We start from the raw sequence: 18,115 nt of genomic DNA on the forward strand, positions 1-18,115 counted from the left end.
ATTTTTGAAAAGAAAAATCACTGGAGATAAGATTTTGTAGATTACCCTACTGACTACCTTTGCAGAGCAAATCACTCCTAGGGGCTGTTTCAAAGCCGGAAGTAGCAACCAGTGTCCTCAAGGGGGCATGTAAGACCAAAGTCCTGTATTGTTTCTTAAACCCCAAATAGCACTTACTAATTAGGCATCCCTTTTGGGCGTACTGTATTCATGAAAGTAGTTTGAAAAGAGAAGGTTAAAACTGAGACTCTAAAGTAAGAATGCTGAGGAGCCTGGCCCGTTGCTTTAAAAGAGAGCTGGCTGTGTTCGAGCCAGTGAGGGTGCCTGGTCTACAGCTGCATCATGTCTAGAGACTGGAGTTTGGCTGAGAAAACAGACGTCTCTGGGTGGCCCTTCCTCCTACCTGCTACCCAAGTGATTTTACATCTCCCGCGCCCGCGGCTCCTCTTTCCATGCAGACAGTAGTCCCAGTGCCTGGGATCAGAGCTCCAGGTTCATACTCAGGAGGAGCCAGCAGCTCATTCAATTGATAGATTACCTAACGGGTGGTGTTAAGCAAGGACTTCATATATTTTGCAAGGAATTATGAGACATGTAAGGAAAACTTTATGACCGTTCTAATTGGTCTAAGAATGCACTTTTATGTTGAAATTTGAATTATATAAATTTTAGGGTTTGTACAGAGAATGTTGAAATTCCTCGTTTTCCTCAAGAGTTTGAAGTCGCAAAATATAACACCTTGGAAAAGGTAAGAGTTCAATTTCTGTGTGGGCAAAAGAACAAAAGACCTTCTGATGGTTTCCCTGTTCAATTGTCTTCTCGTTGTTTTTAAAATGCATATTCTGAATAAAAACATAATATATAAATTGCTTTTTAAGTCAAGAAAATATTTAGTTCTAGTTGTTTCGTGTTTCTATTCTAAAAGCAATGCTGGTTCATAAGAAAATTTAAATAATACAGATTGTTAATAATAAAAATACTGATAATTAAATTTTCTATAGTCTAATAGTTGCAAATTTGACCCCATATATTTGTACAATGCTAAATTTTCTTTGCATGTGCATCGGGAAACCAAGCCTAACCAAATACGTTTCCTCTGGCCTTAAATGAAAATCAACGCTGATATTCAAAATGAAGCTCCCTGAGGATTTTTCATATACATGAAAACTATAATTTGAAAATAACCTTTCCATCCATGAAAAAAGAAAACATGAAAACTGAGACTGTTTAAACACATATAGATATATCACTGCTAAAAAATATGTAGATAGGACATGTACCAAAATATTGTGACTAGCTAGAGTCAAGTGTCAGGTGATGATAATTTTTTAATGCTTTTCTGTGCTTTCTAAAGTGACATTCCAAATGCACGTGTATGATTCCGCCTTTCTAAGGGCGCCTATGACATTGCTATTTGACTAATGCGGTGGATGATCTGACGTATTTTTCCCAGGTTGGGGCGGACGGCAGGAAGGAAACGGTAGTGGTGGAACTGCAGTGCTTCCAGGAATGTACACATTGCCCTTTTCTAGTAACTGTCTGCTTCTTCCTGGCTGATGGCATCGAGGTAATGGTCTTCTTACATCCGCCCTTGTCCACAATTAGTTTCCTTAACAGTGTTTAATGAACAAACCAAGTTGTTTACCTGGTAAATAATTTTGAAGGAGAAAGTGCATTCCGTTTGGGAGTGTTGCAGAGTGGGAACTGTCTATCTTGAGTGGATCACCTGGGCGCCTCCATCTGACATCATTCCCCAGGATTCAAGGTCTAGAGGGCTCCTGCTCCTTTTCCAAATCATTCATGAATATTTTTCTATTTACATCTCTAAAGGCAATTCCTTTGCATACTTTATTAAAAAACAAACAACCACAAAAAACCTCCCTTGCCATTGAGTCCATTCTGGCTCATTGGGACCTGGTGGAGTAGAACTGCCTGTTTTGGGTTTCTAAGACTGTAATTCTTTATGGCAGTAAAAAGTCTCATCTTCTCCCACAGAGTGGCTGGTGGTTTTGAACTGCTGACCTTGTGGTTGGCAGTCCAATGAGTAACCCACTCCAGGGCTCCTCAGTATTTGATGAAGCATTTGCCAAATGAGGAGCTCTGGTGACACTGTGGGGTAAGTGTTGGGATGCTAACAGAAGGTTGACCGTTCAAACCCAGCAGCTGCTCCACAAAGAGAAGGCTGTGTGCTGCCAGGAAGATGTACAGCCGCTAGAACCCTTTACAGGGTCACTAGGAGTAAGAATAAGGTTTGATGGCGGTGGCTTCGGTTTGTGTGCCAAATAGTGTACTACGCACCAGGACCCATCAGAAATTACCATCCGAAGGAAGTCAAAGCATGAATAATTTGAATCTATTGTGAAAAGTAACGATACTGGAATTTGTGTAAAATTCTGCCAACTCAGTCATAGGCAACCTGGGAAAGCGAAGGCTTTGCGGAGGGAGGCCAGTTGTCTTAAATAATTACGAAACAGCACGAGCTCCAGAATCAATACCAAAGTGACACTCACCTGACGCCCACGAGGGTGTCCTCCAAACTTCCAAGGTAGACAGTTATTTGAAGTCTAGATGAAGCCTTCAAACTTATACAGCTACCACCGGCCCTCCTGGCGCTAGAAAAGTGTTCAGGCTAGGAAACTCCTTCCGCAGACTGGGCGGCACTAGTAGGAGTGATCCTCACCAGCCAGGCTCACGGGTGTCAGCTACCCCAGCCGGCAGCGCAGGTGGGAGGGAAGAAGACTCGCCTCGAGTGGACGCAGGCTTGCAAGCCCTCTCCCACGGGAAGCCGATAGCTCTCTCCTATTGACATGGATTCCAGATGCTTCCAAGGAACGTGCCAATTATAAGAGTCCTGGCTCTCAGGAAAACCCACAGCCGAGGCTCCCCCTACCTAGAGATGCAGATTACCAGTAAGAGGCCTCCATCATTTAAGCAGTTTCATCTAATAGTCCAGTGGACCTCCCCCTTTATCAGGTTTCCATGGCAACCGAACTAGAGATCCTCCAAAGTCGCATTTGTGCATTTAGTTGTTTGGATGAAGAGTAAATTTAAAAATCAAATTGAAAACTCAGATAGAATATATTATAATTTTGTCTACGTTGAACGTTAGCCTTCTTAATCGAGACCCTCTGTCCTGAGCTATAGAAGTTCTTCATATGGTGCCAAAGGTCAGGTGCAGCCTGATGCAGCATCCCTAGGGTCATAAATCCAGAGCCATCTTCCCTGGGGTTCATGGTAGGGCACTTGGTCATGCAGAGGCAAGGGTTTCCAAAGAGCAGGGAGTGCCATGTCCCTGGGCAGGTTAGAAAGAAAGAGGACTGTGCCTCTCTAGAGCACCCCTCGCCCTGCTCCTTCAAGAATGTTGTGTACGCCCTCACAGTCTTCCAGAGTTTTCCTTACTCTACAGCCTTTTGGACTGTGGGCTTCTCCTTTTTTTAAAAAAAACATTTTATTAGGGGCTCATACAACTCTTATCACAATCCATACATATACATACATCAATTGTATAAAGCACATCTGTACATTCTTTTCCCTAATCATTTTCTTTTTTTACATTTTATTAGGGGCTCATATAACTCTTATCACAATCCACACATATATATACATCAATTGTATAAAGCACATCCGTACATTCTTTGCCCTAATCACTCTCAAAGCATTTGCTCTCCACTTAAGCCCTCTGCATCAGGTCCTCTTTTTTCCCCCCTCCCTCCCTGCTCCCCCCTCCCTCATGTGCCCTTGGTAATTTATACATCGTTATTTTGTCATATCTTGCCCTATCCGGAGCCTCCCTTCCTCCCCTTCTCTGCCGTCCATCTCCCAGGGAGGAGGTCTCATGTGGATCCTTGAAATCAGTTCCCCCTTTCCAACCCACTCACCCTCCACTCTCCCAGCATCGCCCCTCACACCCCTGGTCCTGAAGGTATCGTCCACCCTGGATTCCCTGTGCCTCCAGCTCCCATATGCACCAGTGTACAACCTCTGCCCTATCCAGTCCTGCAAGGTAGAATTCGGATCATGGTAGTTGGGGGGAGGAAGCATCCAGGATCTGGGGGAAAGCTGTGTTCTTCATCAGTACTACATCGCACCCTGACTGACCCATCTCCTCTCCTAAACCCCTCTATGAGGGGATCTCCAGTGGTCGAAACTTGGGCCTCGGGTCTCCACTCTGCACTTCCCCCTTCATTCACTATGGTATATATATATATATATATATATATATATATATATATATATATATATATATATATATATATATATACACACACACACACACACACACACACACACACACACACACACATATATATATATATTCTTTTTTTTTTTTTTGCTTGATGCCTTATACCTGGTCCCTTTGGCACCTCGTGATCGCACTGGCTGGTGTGCTTCTTCCATGTGGGCTTTATTGCTTCTCTCTTCTAAAGCCATCTTCTTTTCAAAGTTTTTTTTTTGTCTCCTCTGTTTTTTTTACATTTCCAAAAACAGAGAGAGGCAGCCTTCAAAGCTTCCCAGACTGCTTTGTGGAATGTGAACACAAGGACTCTGAACGACTCCAGGGTCTCAAGAACCCCTTTTCAGCGCAAGCCACTTCCCTCTCCCCGCACTCCCTTATTGCTAGGCTTTGAACAGTTTTGTGAAGAATTGGAGGCTTAACTATTTGGAGGGAAAGCAACAATAAGCGAGTTTCTAAACTCCGTCATGGCAGGAAGTTTCTCCTCCCCGTTGGCTCATAGTGAGTGTTTAGTAAAGATGGGCATTGTATGTAGTCTCTGTGCGTTCATATCCTAACATGTTGAGATCAACTGCAATCCACAGACCAGAAGACAGTCCTCTGGGAAGAAGACAGCTGAGGGTGCAAGTGAATTCTATGACAGCTTCCTTGAAGAACTGAAGAGACAAGGGTTTCTGCTAAGAGAAACCTTCACGCCAGAAGCAACCCAGTTAGCATCTGAAAAACTGCAAGCAGTAAGACTGATTTCCATGTGTTTATTCTTCTGGCCATAATAATCTTGTGTTATCGGGTTATAGTTGTTTTATTATAATGAGACTATACACAACAAAATGCATCCCTATTCAACAATTTCTACATATAAGAGTGGGCTTCAACAAGTTTGTGAAAAATACCATCCAAAGATAATGGAATTTTCCCATGAATTTTTGAAGCCCCTTGTAAAATTCAGTGACATCGATTACGCTTTACAAGTTGTGTAAACATGTTCACTGTTTTGTCAAACTGTCCATCACTAGTAGCATAAACTCTCTGCCCCGAAGCAATGACTTCTCCTTTTCCCTTTCTGCTCACTGTGAGCTTTTTGTTAAGTTTGAAAAGCTACTTAAATCATCAATTAGCTCTCTAAGTTTGCCTCTGTTTCTTATTCATGATGTTTATAAATTTAGGCTTTATATTTAGGTCTTTTACCTACTACGAGTTTGCTTTGTATGTAGTATGAGATATAGATTCTGTTTAATTTTTTGTTGTAAATGAATATCCAGTTTGCCAGTACTGTTTGTTGAACAGATCATTTCTTCCCCATTTAATGCGTTTGGGTCATTTGTGTAAGGTCACTGGTCTGCAGGTGGGTAGATTTACTTTGAGGAGCTCAGTTCTGTCCCATTGGTCTATGTGTTTGTCATTCTACCAGGACCAGGCTGTTCTCACTACCATGGCTGTGTAAATGTTGTTTGTTTATGGGAAGTAGTTTCCTGGTTGGGGGTTAGGGTTATGCTTACTGCATAAAGCGAGTTCAGAAATATTCCTTTTGTTTGTTTTAAATGTTTTATTAGGGGCTCATACAACTCTTATCACAGTCCATACATATACATACATCAATTGTATAAAGCACATCCATACATTCCCCGCCCCAATCATTCTCAAAGCACAGAAATATTCCTTTTTTCCCTGTATCTTGGCATAGATTAATTAGAATAAGTCTCAACCTTTTTTCTGAATGTTGGATAAAATCCTTCAATGACATCCTCTTGGATGGGAATTTTTTTTAAGTGGGAGTTTTTTTATGGGAAGAGGCAGTGTATTTCTAGAAATCTATCCATTTCTTTGAGGTTTTCAAATTTATTGGAGTACAGTATTTTGTAATGTTCTGTTATTTCCTTTTTATTTCAGTTTGTTCTATTGTGGCATCTCCTATTTAATTTCTTATACACGTTATTTGCATCTCCTGTGTTAAATTTGCCAGTGGCTTGTGGATTTTATTCTTCTTCTCAGAGAACCACCTTTTAGTTGATTCTTTCTGGATTTTTTTAAACTGTTTCATTTATTTCTGCTCTAATGTTTTGTTGTTTTGTGTGTGTGTGTGTGTGTGTGTGTGGCTGTCAGCTTATTTTGTTGTTCTTTTTCTAATGGTTGCAGATGTTAGATTAAAGTGTTGATTTGGGTTCTTTTGTGATGTATGTGTTTTGTTGCCCTTTCACACTGCTTTTGCTGTGTTTGGGTTTGGGTGTGTTGTATTTTTACTCTTGTTTAATACAAGGATTCTTTCTTTTACTGGCTTATAGTTTTTAAGCAGGATGTTAATCTGCATGTACTTGATATTTTTCCCCTTGATTTTCCCTACTGTTGATTTTTATTTTATATCATTGTAATAAGAGAAACTGCATTTGGACTATTCTGAAGAATGTCCCATGTGCCCTGGGACAGACTGTAAATTGTACTTTTGTTGGGTGGGGTATTGTATATGTTTGTGAGGTCAAGTAGCTTGATTGTGTTATTTAGTTCTGTGTTTTTGTTGAGGTTTTTTTCCTGGTTGTTCTTTTCTTGAAAGTGATATATTAAAGTCTTCTACTGTTGTTGTGGAATTGTCTCTTTCTTTCTTCAGTTCTATTAAAATTTGATTTATGTGTTTTGAGGCTCTGTCATTGAGTATGTAGCTATTAATTATGACAGTTGCCTTGTTCAATTGGTCCTTTAACCACTGTATAATGTCATTCCTTGTCTCTTATGCTGCCTTTTGACTTGAAGACTGTTTATCAGGCATTGATATTGCCATTCTGCTCTTTTGAAATGGCTTTAGCTTGATACACGTATTTCCCTTCCATTGATTTTTAGTCTATTTTGGTCCTTGTGTCTAAGGTATCTCTCTTGTAAATAGCATATTGTTGGGTTATTTTTTATTATCCAGGCTGTCACCCTTCATCTTTTGAGTGATGCATTTAATTCATTTACATTCGCATTTAGTTTATTTAATAATAGAGAAGAAGAAAAGACAGAATAAAGGAAATCGGGAAGTCAGAAAAAGAAAGGATAGCAACTAGGGAAGGGAAAGAACAGGGAAAACACACACACGGAGAAAGAAATTCCAGGGGGGAGAAAGCTGTGGCGTTAGGACACCTGTGTGGCTCCGCCAACCAAGGAGTCATGGGGTGGGCAGGTGAAGGGGCAGGATGGCCTATTCTAGACCATTCCTGTGGGCCTGGAAGAGGTCTGGGGTCAGAGTGCCTCTCTAGAAGGAGTTCTTTTGTACCTAGAGAACAGGTGGTGGCTCGGTGGTTAGTTATGGAAAGAGTTTCTTATCACCCAGAAAGAGACCACTTATCCAACACTGGGTGTTCTGCTGGTCTGAGTTCACGTGCCTCCAGATACTGGATAGTTAGTATTCACCCAACACCTGATCCATAAGCAAAGTGACCTCAGGTAGAGCAGTGGCTATGCAGGGAAGGTGTCAGCAGCCATTAGGGGGGAGAGGGGGGGCCTGGCTATGCTTCAAGTCACCAGGAAGGTGTGAGAAACAAGGAAGGTTCATAGTTTTCCAGTGACCATCCAAAAGTGTGGGCATGTATGCTTTCCTGCGAGATTGCAGCCAATTATCAGGTGGCTGTCCCGATCAAAGGCTGCTTGAAAAAGTTTTAAATCGCTACCCTGACACGTGGCTCATTTCCTCTGTCTCCTTTGTTGCAGCTTTTTATTGAGTAAGACCTCTTAGTTGATATTCGGTCCACCTTCTCTAGCCTGTGCTGACACTCAGGTTCCAGGATTTTCAACCACATCTGTTTCATCTGGTCTCTTGTATCTTTGTTGTAGAAAGTTTGGGCAGGATGTCTACCTAGTTTGCCATCTTTTCTTGAGGGTGTTTTTTTAGGAATTAGTCTGTTCAGATGGTATGTCCAAAAAAAAAGTGAGTCAGCGCTTCACCATTCTTGCTTCTAAAGAACATTCTGGTGGTGTTTCCTCTAAGATTGATCATCTTAGCCCATGGTATATTCAATGTTCTTTACCAACACTACAATTGAATGCATAACTGATTGCAGGTTTGAAAGATATTCGTGGAAAACTGTATTCAAAAATCATAGAATTTTCCCACCAACTTTTTGAAACCCCATGCATGTATTTAAAGCTACTAGAAGGACCTGGATGTACAGGGTGACATTTGAAGGCAAAAGGCAAGCAGAAAAATAAAGTTGGAGGAAAGCGAGAGCATTATTGGGCTGTAGAGGGGTGTGTATGGAGGAGACAGAGAGAAGGCAGAAAGTGGAAGACCTAGAGAGGAGGTGTGTCTTGGCTGGGGTGCTTCTTTCCCGGGCTTTCAGGATTTCTTCCTGCACTTCTCCCTGTGATGGTTTTTAATGGAATAACTTTTCATTGATTTTTGTTGTTGTTGTTTGTTTTTTCCTACAGTTGCTTTTGGAGGAAGTAATAAATTCAAATACTCTGAGCCAAGAGGTGAGTGATTTGGTAGAAATGATCTGGGCAGAAGCACTCGGCCATCTGGAGAACATTCTTCTGAAGCCAGTGAACAAAATGAGTCTCAATGATGTAAGTCGCTGGGTCCTTGACATGGAACCTGCTTCCTGGGCCCTTCGCTTTAATAATAACCCCTGTGTTTTACTGAGAAGTCAAATTGAGTTGGTGGTTGACTGTTCTTCCCTCTTGCCCTGAAGAAAAAGAGTGGAGAGAAAACACTAGACATCGTTATCGGTCAAAGATTCCGAACCAAGAGCTGATCAAAGGCAGTCTTTCACTGCCAGCAGCGTCGGCTGGCACTTTGAACCACTCCTGCATCCACAGGAGGAAGTTGAAGCTTTCTCCTCCCTTGGAGATTTAGTCTTGAAAACCCACAGAGGCAGGTCTCCTCTGTCCTATAGGGTCAGGCAGTTTGTCTTTTTAATAACTAGGCTTGATCAGTGTTGCCCAAAGTAGGTGATATGGCCACCTGGGTGGGGAGGGGGGTGGGGAGGGTGCTGGAATGATCCAGGGGGCTGGGAAAGCAGCTTTCTACACTTTATGCTGCATTATGGGCTAGAGTACAAAAGATTTTAGTTGTCATGGGGTGCTGATGAACTTTTTTTCTGAAAGGAGGGCATTAGGTCAAATGACTTTCGGAGTCTATGCCGTAGGTTAAGAGGCTAGTAAACCTTGAAAGCACGTGAGGGATGTGGACGGTCTTGATTAATCATCAGTCCATGCTCAGACTTAATCTTTTTCATAGCTAATGATGTTTAGAGTCTTGTCACATCTGACTGTCTTTGGGAAAGGTAAGTATGGTTCCAACCCCAAAACCAAACTCACTGCCTTCGAGTCAATTCTGATTCATTGCGGCCCCCCTAGAACAGAGTAGGACTGCTTCCTTGGGCTTCTGAGGCTGTAAATCTTTATGAAAGCAGACTGCCCCACCTTTCTCCCCTGGAGCAGCTAGTGGAGTTGAACTGCCAACCTTTAGGTTAGCAGCCCCGTGCTTCATCTGCTGTGCCACCAGAGTTCCTTAGTGTGCTTCCGGCCCATCAGCAAATGCTCTTCTTAAGGATGTCTAGGTGCAAGGGAAAAATGTTTTCCCCAGTGGTAACTCTTGTGCAGCTGCACCAGCCTACGGAAGCAGTCAGACAAGTTGATTCTGTGTCGTGAAATGAACATATTTCATGGAGAAAAGGATTTCATCGGTTAAACCCTTTAAAGTACACTTGTTATGAAAGTGTGTTCTGGAGGTTTTTGTTCCTAGTTTGAGTCTGACACCTTTCCCTAAATGTCTTCTGTTAAAACGAAGTCTCTCATTCCTGCATTAGCAATTGTTGCAGGTAAATGCCCCATAGAAAATTGGCAATTGCAACGTGTCTATGGCAACTTACTTTAGCTATCTTTTTTTCTTTTGCTTTTTTGCTGATTTAACGTTAATAATTGTGTGTCATATCTAAAGGTGAGCAAGGCAGAAGGCATTCTCCTCCTAGCAAAGACAGCACTGAAAAACGGAGAAACAGAACAATTGAAAGAGATGATGACTGAATTCTACAGATTAATACCTCACAAAGGGACAACCACGGCGGAAGTGACCCTGAAACTATTGTCTCAAAAAGAAGACCTCTGCCAGGTAATTCTCCGACATGTCATCATCCAATGTAAAGTATCCCCGGGAGTCTTCACCTGATGAATGACATAACGCTGAATCACAGAATCCGTCTCATGAGTCATACGCGAAAAGCAGATGATCAAACCATTTGACAAGACTAGGGGTCGTTGGGACGTTCCCTAAACTCTCTTCCCGAACACGAACATGTCAGCATCGTAGTGAAGTGTAGACCATTGGTTGGCATTGCTGCCCCTATAAAATAATGTTCTAGTGAGCTAGGATCCTTCCTGCAGAAGAAATGGAAAGCCATAACTAGGTAACATAAACCAGGACGTTTATGAAGGCGGTATAATAAGAAGGATGGACGTAGGCCCGTTTCATTAACCCTCTGTGTTCCCCTAGGCCCCAGGTGCTTTCCATCTCATGTCATCACAGGGAAGCAGCAGCTTCACTCTCGGCCTGACTCCTCTCAGGACCATCTGTGCTGCTGTGGCTCACACGTCACATCCAGAGCCTCCTGCCTGTGTGTCTCCTACAGGAAGAGCACCGCAGACTCACTGCTTTATGCAGAAGTAAACAGTGGCCCAGCCCACTCCTAAGGCAGTTGCTGCCAAAGAAAATGAAACATTTATGCTGACTCAGAAATGGCCATCTTCCCCGAGTTGCGTGGAGGAAGATGGATGCCTGAAGAGACCCAGGATCTAGTTGGTAAAGATGAAAGGGAAGTAGATTTGGGGTTGGGCAGCCAGAGGGTCCACCGCTGCTGGAGATGAGGCCAAAGCCACTGTCTGGGGCTGAGTTGTCTCACCTGTAAATGAAAAGGTGGAGACAAGATGTGCAGTCTTTAACCTAGATTCTAGAAATGTTTGCAGATGTAAAGCGTTGCACGTTAGGGGAAAAGCATAGCGCTCATTGGACTTTCAAAGGAATCTTTAATCCAAGAAAGTTTAAAAAAAAAAAAAGAAAAAAGCAATAATCAAGATGAAGCAGTGAGATGATAGCAGTTCCTTCCGAATTTAAAATTCCATAATTCTGCATGATGCTCCATTGGCTCGCCCTCACTCCTCCAAGCGGTATCCTTGCTTTTTAACACATTGAAGAGGTCTCTTATGTGGCATTTTGCCCAGTGCAGTACATACCACATATACTCGAATATAAGCCGACCCAAGTATAAGCCGAGGTACCTAATTATTACCTGGGAAACCAGAAAAACTGATTGACTCAAGTATAAGCCTAGGGTGGAAAGTGCAGAAGCTATTGGTGAGTTTCAATAGTCAAAACAAATGAAAATAAAATTACTAAAAATTGAGACATTAGTGGGGTAATGTATTTAAATATTTATTTTAAATAAAAAACATAAATAAAAGGACAAGTCATTTAACATTAGTAAACCAGCACAGTAAGTGGAAAATAGGTTCAACAAAAACAATAAGGTATCAACAATGATACCTTAAGAGTACTATTCCCTGAGCTCAATCAGCAACCAAGCTAAAATGTAAAGAGTTAAAATCCTTCAAAACTGGATTCCTCATCATCGTCCATATCCCAATGCAGAGCTTCAGCTGGTGTGAGGTCATCATAGACGCTGTCCTCACTGAGATCGCCGTCATCACCATCACTGCTGTCATTTTCATACAAAACGCAGTCTTCACTGCCATCCATAGCATTACTAATACTATGTTTCTGGAAGGCACGTCGCACCATGTCTTCCCATGCATCTCGGACCCACTTTGCTATTAACTATGCCAGGCTTCATGAGATTTCCTCCTTTTGTTAGTGGGGCTTGACCAGATGACATCCATTCATGCCACATCCTTCGCACACGGTCTTTAAAAGGCTTATTCAAAGATACACGTCATAGGACGCCTCTGACTGGTTAGATGTGAGTTAACAAACATTCAATGCCCTGCAGTATCAGCGGGGCTTTAAATGAAGAGTGGAGAAACGGCAATCACCTGCGAGATAGCGGGCGCTTGTCCCGTTACCTGGTGGGGGGCACGCAGCGAGATGTTACACCTCGCTGGGGTACCACTGACCCGTGTATAAGCTGAACTCCAGTTTTTTCAGCACATTTTTTGTGCTGAAAAACTTGGCCTATACACGAATATATAGTTTGGTTTCTTGGCTGCAGCTTCCATGGTCCGTTAATCGTGAAGCTAAGTAAATGAAATCCTTGACAACTTCAGTATTTCTCCATTTATTATGATGCTCTCATGAGGGTTTTGCTTGCTTTTCGTTGAGGTCTTTCCATCTCCGTATAGCCATGCTGTGCGCCCTCTTCACTTCCAGCAAGCAAGGCTGTGCCGTCTGCAGGTTGCAGGTTAAGACTCAGTTCATGAGACATCTTCCAATCCCAGTGCTGTGTTCTTGGCTTATTTATTCAGCACACAGCATGAATAAGTTTGGTGAAAGGACACAGCCCTGACGTGCACCTTTGTGATTTTAGTGAATGGCCTGATGTATTAGTCATCTACCTGTACGGGGGTACCTCTGGAAGATGGCCCCTTCTAGAAGTAGATGTGCTGATTTACAGAATAAATGCATCTATTGCCTGATTCCTTCAGCAAGGTTGTCATTTTTGTTGTTGCTGTTGCCTTCCAACTATTGATGACTGAGAGTTTCCATTTCCTATAGTTTGGCCAACAGTGTCTGCTAGACTTCTGCCAACGTTCTGGGTGAGAAACGGCTTCTCAGTGCCCCGAGGCTGAGCATCTTTCCAAAGGCTTATGGCCCTTCTGGTTTCTTTGTCGGTGAACTGCCTGTTCATGGCCACTGCCTCCTTCTGCTTTAGGCTTTGAAATTTTTCATCCTGATTTGAAGAGCTCCTCATATGTTAGAGAGCTTAGTTTATGATGTGAGTTTCAAATATTCTTCCCAGTTGTTTATTTGTCTTTTTACTTCACTTCTGGTGTGTGTGTATTTTTGATTGTGTGCGTGTTGATGTTTGCCTTGTTTGGTTTTTACTTCACCAGACAGTTCTTACTTTGCATAGCAACATGCATCCATCTTTTACGTGTGGCTGTTAGGTTTTGAGTTCCAGTTAGGCTGTTTCCACTCCAAGGTCAGAAGGCCACCTAGCAGTTTCAACCTTGGAAGGAAACTGGCTAGAACCCTCCTTTCATGTCACTTACGCTAAAGCCAATTCCAAGTTCCTAAAATAAACATAATTCGGCTTTTCCTGGAGTGGATCCGAGACTTATGACCCCGTTGTGCTTGGTGTACTTGGGTCCCTTGGAAGGCTCATGCCTTGCTCATCTTTGCATCTTTAAAACCAAAGGCGATGACCGGCATCCAGAACGTACATAATGGCTAATGGGCTTCAAGCCTGGTGATCTGAGCTCCCGTTTAGTCCAGTTCATTCTGGTCTGACGCCCTGAAGAGAATGTCCACTTCCATCCCAGACACACTGAATCAGAGTCAACATTATTCACAGGAGTCCCTGTGTATAAGAATTCCCTGGGGATTTGGTTAAAATGTAGAGTATGCGTCAACATCTCTGAAGTAGAAATGGGCTTTCTCAGGAGGAGGTTGGTTAGAATGAACCGTCTCCCGGCCGCGGGCTAGTCACTGTTCCTGACTTGTCAGCTCTTGATCAGGGGGTTGCAGGTCTCGGAACTCACTTTCCGCAGCTGTACAATGAGGGTTACAAAACCTGCCTCACCGTGTCAAGGGGAGGACTCCGGAAATTATGTATTGGAAGTGTTCTATGAATGTGTACCATTGTTATTCGTGCACACTGTGCTCTGAGGAACTAGATTAAGTATAATATGCCCCTCATAGTACAGAACTTGATTCCAAAGCTTTGGAAGAGGACAAAATAAAACCCTTCCTTTTTCCAAATGTCCTGATAAAATGTTCATGTCAAGTAAATATTACCTTGGTAGATGTTGATCCTAACGCCCGGCCACCATTCCTTTCAACAGCTTATACGAGACATGGTGAGTGTCTGTGAAGTGAATTTGTCGAAACCCAACCCACCCTCTCTGGCCAAATACCGAGCTCTGAGATGCAAAATTGAGCATGTTGAGCAGAACTCTGAAGAATTTTTCACCATTAGAAAAGAAATATTGCAGAATAATCACAGGTAAGCATAAAGGAAACATGATGTATTATCATGTAAAGCTATTTCAGGTTCATCCAAAGAGCTAATGATGAATAAGTTAATCACTAGCAATAGGCTAACTATATTGTGATAACATCTTGCTTTCCTGTGTTTATACTTGGGCCTGGGTGGTTTTCTCTGATTCTACGCTCTGCTCAGGGTTACCCCATCTTGCTTAGGACAAAATGTAGAGTTATAAATTGAAAAGATGTCTGAGCTTGCGTTGCATTTTGAAAGGTTTTACATGAGAAAAGCCGGCTTAAAACTGCAGGAATATGCGTAGGACAGCTTTCGGCAGGGCCAGTCTGTCACATGAAACTATGTATTTGGAAAACCTGTCGGGAACTGTCGTCTCCCTAATGGTCAGTTCTGCGTCTCCCCTTGGCGGTCTCGATCTGGTTCTTTCTTGTGCATTCTATAGCGTTAGGCAGCAGCTACAGCAACCCCAGTGCAGCTACGCAGACCAGCCCTCCTGCGGTGTTGGCACTTCTCTAGAAACCCCATTGGCCCAGAGCTGTGATGCAGCTTCCCAGTCCATTCAACTTTATTGACTCTTCGAGAGGTGGGGCTGACCCTCACTGATCATTCACTCCACCCCAGCACTCCCCTCCCCGGAAGTCTTTTGCCCAGACTTTGCCCAGCATCTCAGTTCTCTTTATACTGAACTGGGTTGAACCTTGCCCGCACCTTGGAACCAGTAGTAGGGTGCTGCGGCTGCCTCCTACCAGCAGGAGAGGGACGATTGTCCAGTTTTCAGGACTTGTGCAGATTGCTTGTTTCACTCGTGGTGGCTTGGCATACACCACAGAAACCAGCAAGCGCTGCAGGTGGGCATGGTGTGTGACTGCTGTTGTTGTGAGAGACGGTTTTCTAGCACCTGCCCAGAACCAGACCCACCTCCCCTCTCTCAAGTTAAGGACGGATTCAGGCCTCTCTGAATTGGTGCTCAGCTCGCCTTGGCCAGTCACCCTCAAAACACATCCCCTAGGCCTTCTCCAGAGTTTGCTCTTCTATTATCAAACTCTTTTGATTTCTTTTGATTTGGCTCTCCTCCCAGTGGATCTCCTGGGATCTAACACAATCTGAAGCTAGCATGACAGTGATGGCAGTATCAGGAGGGGAGGTCAAGAGGGAGAGGAAAAAAAACCTGTTTTCAAGTCCTGGGGATGGGAAACTGTAGCTTCGCAGAGATCTAACTCAAGCAATTTAACTCAAGCAAGTCTTTTTTTTTCCTGATTCCTGCAGTAAGAGTCCAGTAAACATCATGCAGATATACAGGGTTGGCAGAGTGAATGAAACCACGGAGTTTTTGAGCAAACTTGGCAATGTGAAGTCCTTATTGCATGGATCTCCTGTACAGAATATTGTAGGAATTCTGTCCCGGTAAGAGTACACCATCTGTGTTTTCCAAGATTGTATCCTACCAGACGTCAAGTGTTTTACTTCCTAATTATTTTTCTGTCTAAATTAAGTCTTTCCTGTTCACATGAGCCAGTTTACAGCCTTCTGAAGGGGATAAGTTGGATTTATTATGTATTTTTAAAGGGCCATACCTAGGTGTGAATTGCTTGTTGAAGACAGTATAAGGTGCAGAAAGGTGACCATAGTTCATGATTCTTCCATGAGTAGCTTAATCTTGGGATAGTGGGACACTGAAAAGAGAGAACTTCAGAAACTCGAGTGCCCAGATTGTGAGAGTTACCTATTTAAAATGTAGCTCTAATGTTCTGCTTGCTTTGAAGAACCACTTATTGTTAGGGCTGACACTGAAGTCCCGGGGGCAAGGAGAATATGGTTAAATGTGAAGTCTTCTTACTGAGGAAGAAAAGTAAAAAAAAAACTTGAAATTGTTATTGAGGGACCAAAAAATTTTTTTAAACTTCCTTTAATCAGAATTATGTTAGTTTTCCTTAAATTTCGTGTATTTTGTGATAACCTAATAATAGTACTAGCAAGACTTTTAAAAAGAGATAGATGATTCTACAATGTATATTTTTTCATGGAAATTGCTAGGAGAATTCTGAAAGAAGAGTAATGAGTGGGGCTTAACCAAGCAGATATTAAATTATATTACTTTTTTTAAAAATGTATATCCAACTCTTTTTTTCTAAATCATTTTATTGGGGGCTCATACAACTCTTATCACAATCCATACATCCATTGTGTCAACCACATTTGTACATTTATTGCCCTCATCATTCTCAAAACTAAATTATATTATCTTCAAACCCAACTCTCTTGTATCAAATCAATTCTGACTCTTCTCAATCGCCAAGTCGATTCCAATTCCTGGTGACCCTGGATGGCAGGCAGAATGCACCGGCGCGCTTCTAAAACTGTCATTCTTTATAGTAGAAAGCCGTGTCTTTCTCCCAAAGACCCACTGATGGTTTCAAACTGCTGACCTCATGATTAGCTCAACACATAAATACTACCACCGGGGCTCCTTATTTTGACTCATCGTGATCCTGAACATTGAGCAATGACTTCTGGCCCATAAAGATAGCCTATCAAGCAGTATATTCTTCTGATGACCGTCTCATGTATTTCCCTATTTTAGCATAAAGTCATTTGCATTTTGATTTGCATTCTCTCTTCTCCTCAATGAAGCCATTGATGAAAAGGTTGACCGGGACAGAGCCCCTGTGTTTGGACTCCTGAATCCTGCCTTCCACCTCAAGGTGCATTGTGCTGGAGACCATAGAAAGGAATCTAACACTTGGTCTCAACTGTCTAGGAAATTAAAACCTGATTGAAAAAGTAATGGGACAGATATGTGCCAAGTAATAATAATAAAAAATCACAGAGTCACGTAGAAATAGGGAAAGGACAAACTCTCTAAAGGAGTCTCTAAAGTTTATTGCACACAGAGAAATATTTTATTTGCATTTGAACAAGTCAATTGCTACCATATGGGACCTCGATAGAAATTTTCATTAAAGATTTACATTTGTAAACAGAGATGGACTCTCTGATCATACAGATCGGTAAATGTGAAAGCTGTGTTACTGATTTATTTAACTGTATTTGTTGATTACCTGGGAAGTGAGTGCTGCCCCAGGACGATGTCTGTAGCAAGTGATGGTCAGACACTTTACAGGGGCCAAGTCATAAGCAGGGTCTTGAAGAAGTGACATCTGTTGGACTAACAGTGAAATTCCTCACAGAAAACAGGATCATGCGAGAGAATTGAGGCATTGGTAGAAAGTTTAGGAGCTGGCACAATCACAGAAGGTGTTTTTAATAAAGACGGGTTTGATTTTTTTTTACTTTAGATTTTGCAAGATTAATTCAAGTTCTTAATAGATAATTCAAGCAACAGGTGATTATGTGGGAGAGCTTCAAATAGTTTGTGGGGAAATTCCACTGTTTTTGAATCCATGAAGTTCTGAACCCTCTGTGTATAATAAAAAGTAGAAATCAACCTGCGCTCATCTTCCCAGAGGTGACCATTGATTACACAGGGTCTCTGAGCCAGAATGGGCTGACACCAGTGACTTTGGCTGACCATCTCATTGCAGAGGTTTCTTCGAGTGTTCGAAGCCCAACAGAGGTGAGGGTTGGTCTTAAAAACAGTGTCCTGCTCAATGGAAGATATGAAAATAATAATTTATAATTTATCAAGGGTTCATGAGGGAGGCAGGGAAGGAGGGGGGAAATGGGGCACTGATACCAAGGGCTCAAATAGAAAGAAAATATTTTGAAAAAGATGATGGCA

General features: G+C 42.4%; 1 protein-coding gene across 3 annotated transcripts in view; it reads left to right on the forward strand.

The window, feature by feature from the left end:
* PARP4 (poly(ADP-ribose) polymerase family member 4) overlaps positions 1–18,115 on the forward strand; it is an 80,392-nt gene that overhangs the window by 12,565 nt on the left and 49,712 nt on the right. For all 3 annotated transcript variants that reach the window (XM_075562873.1, XM_075562875.1, XM_075562876.1), the window contains exons 5-11: positions 673–748; positions 1,454–1,567; positions 4,819–4,968; positions 8,633–8,770; positions 10,146–10,316; positions 14,219–14,379; positions 15,643–15,780. In XM_075562873.1, the coding sequence (XP_075418988.1) occupies positions 673–748; positions 1,454–1,567; positions 4,819–4,968; positions 8,633–8,770; positions 10,146–10,316; positions 14,219–14,379; positions 15,643–15,780 (948 nt within the window). The remainder of the gene's footprint in view (positions 1–672; positions 749–1,453; positions 1,568–4,818; positions 4,969–8,632; positions 8,771–10,145; positions 10,317–14,218; positions 14,380–15,642; positions 15,781–18,115) is intronic.

The sequence above is a fragment of the Tenrec ecaudatus genome, chromosome 11 (genome assembly GCF_050624435.1).
Source record: "Tenrec ecaudatus isolate mTenEca1 chromosome 11, mTenEca1.hap1, whole genome shotgun sequence".
Taxonomy (NCBI): domain Eukaryota; kingdom Metazoa; phylum Chordata; class Mammalia; order Afrosoricida; family Tenrecidae; genus Tenrec; species Tenrec ecaudatus.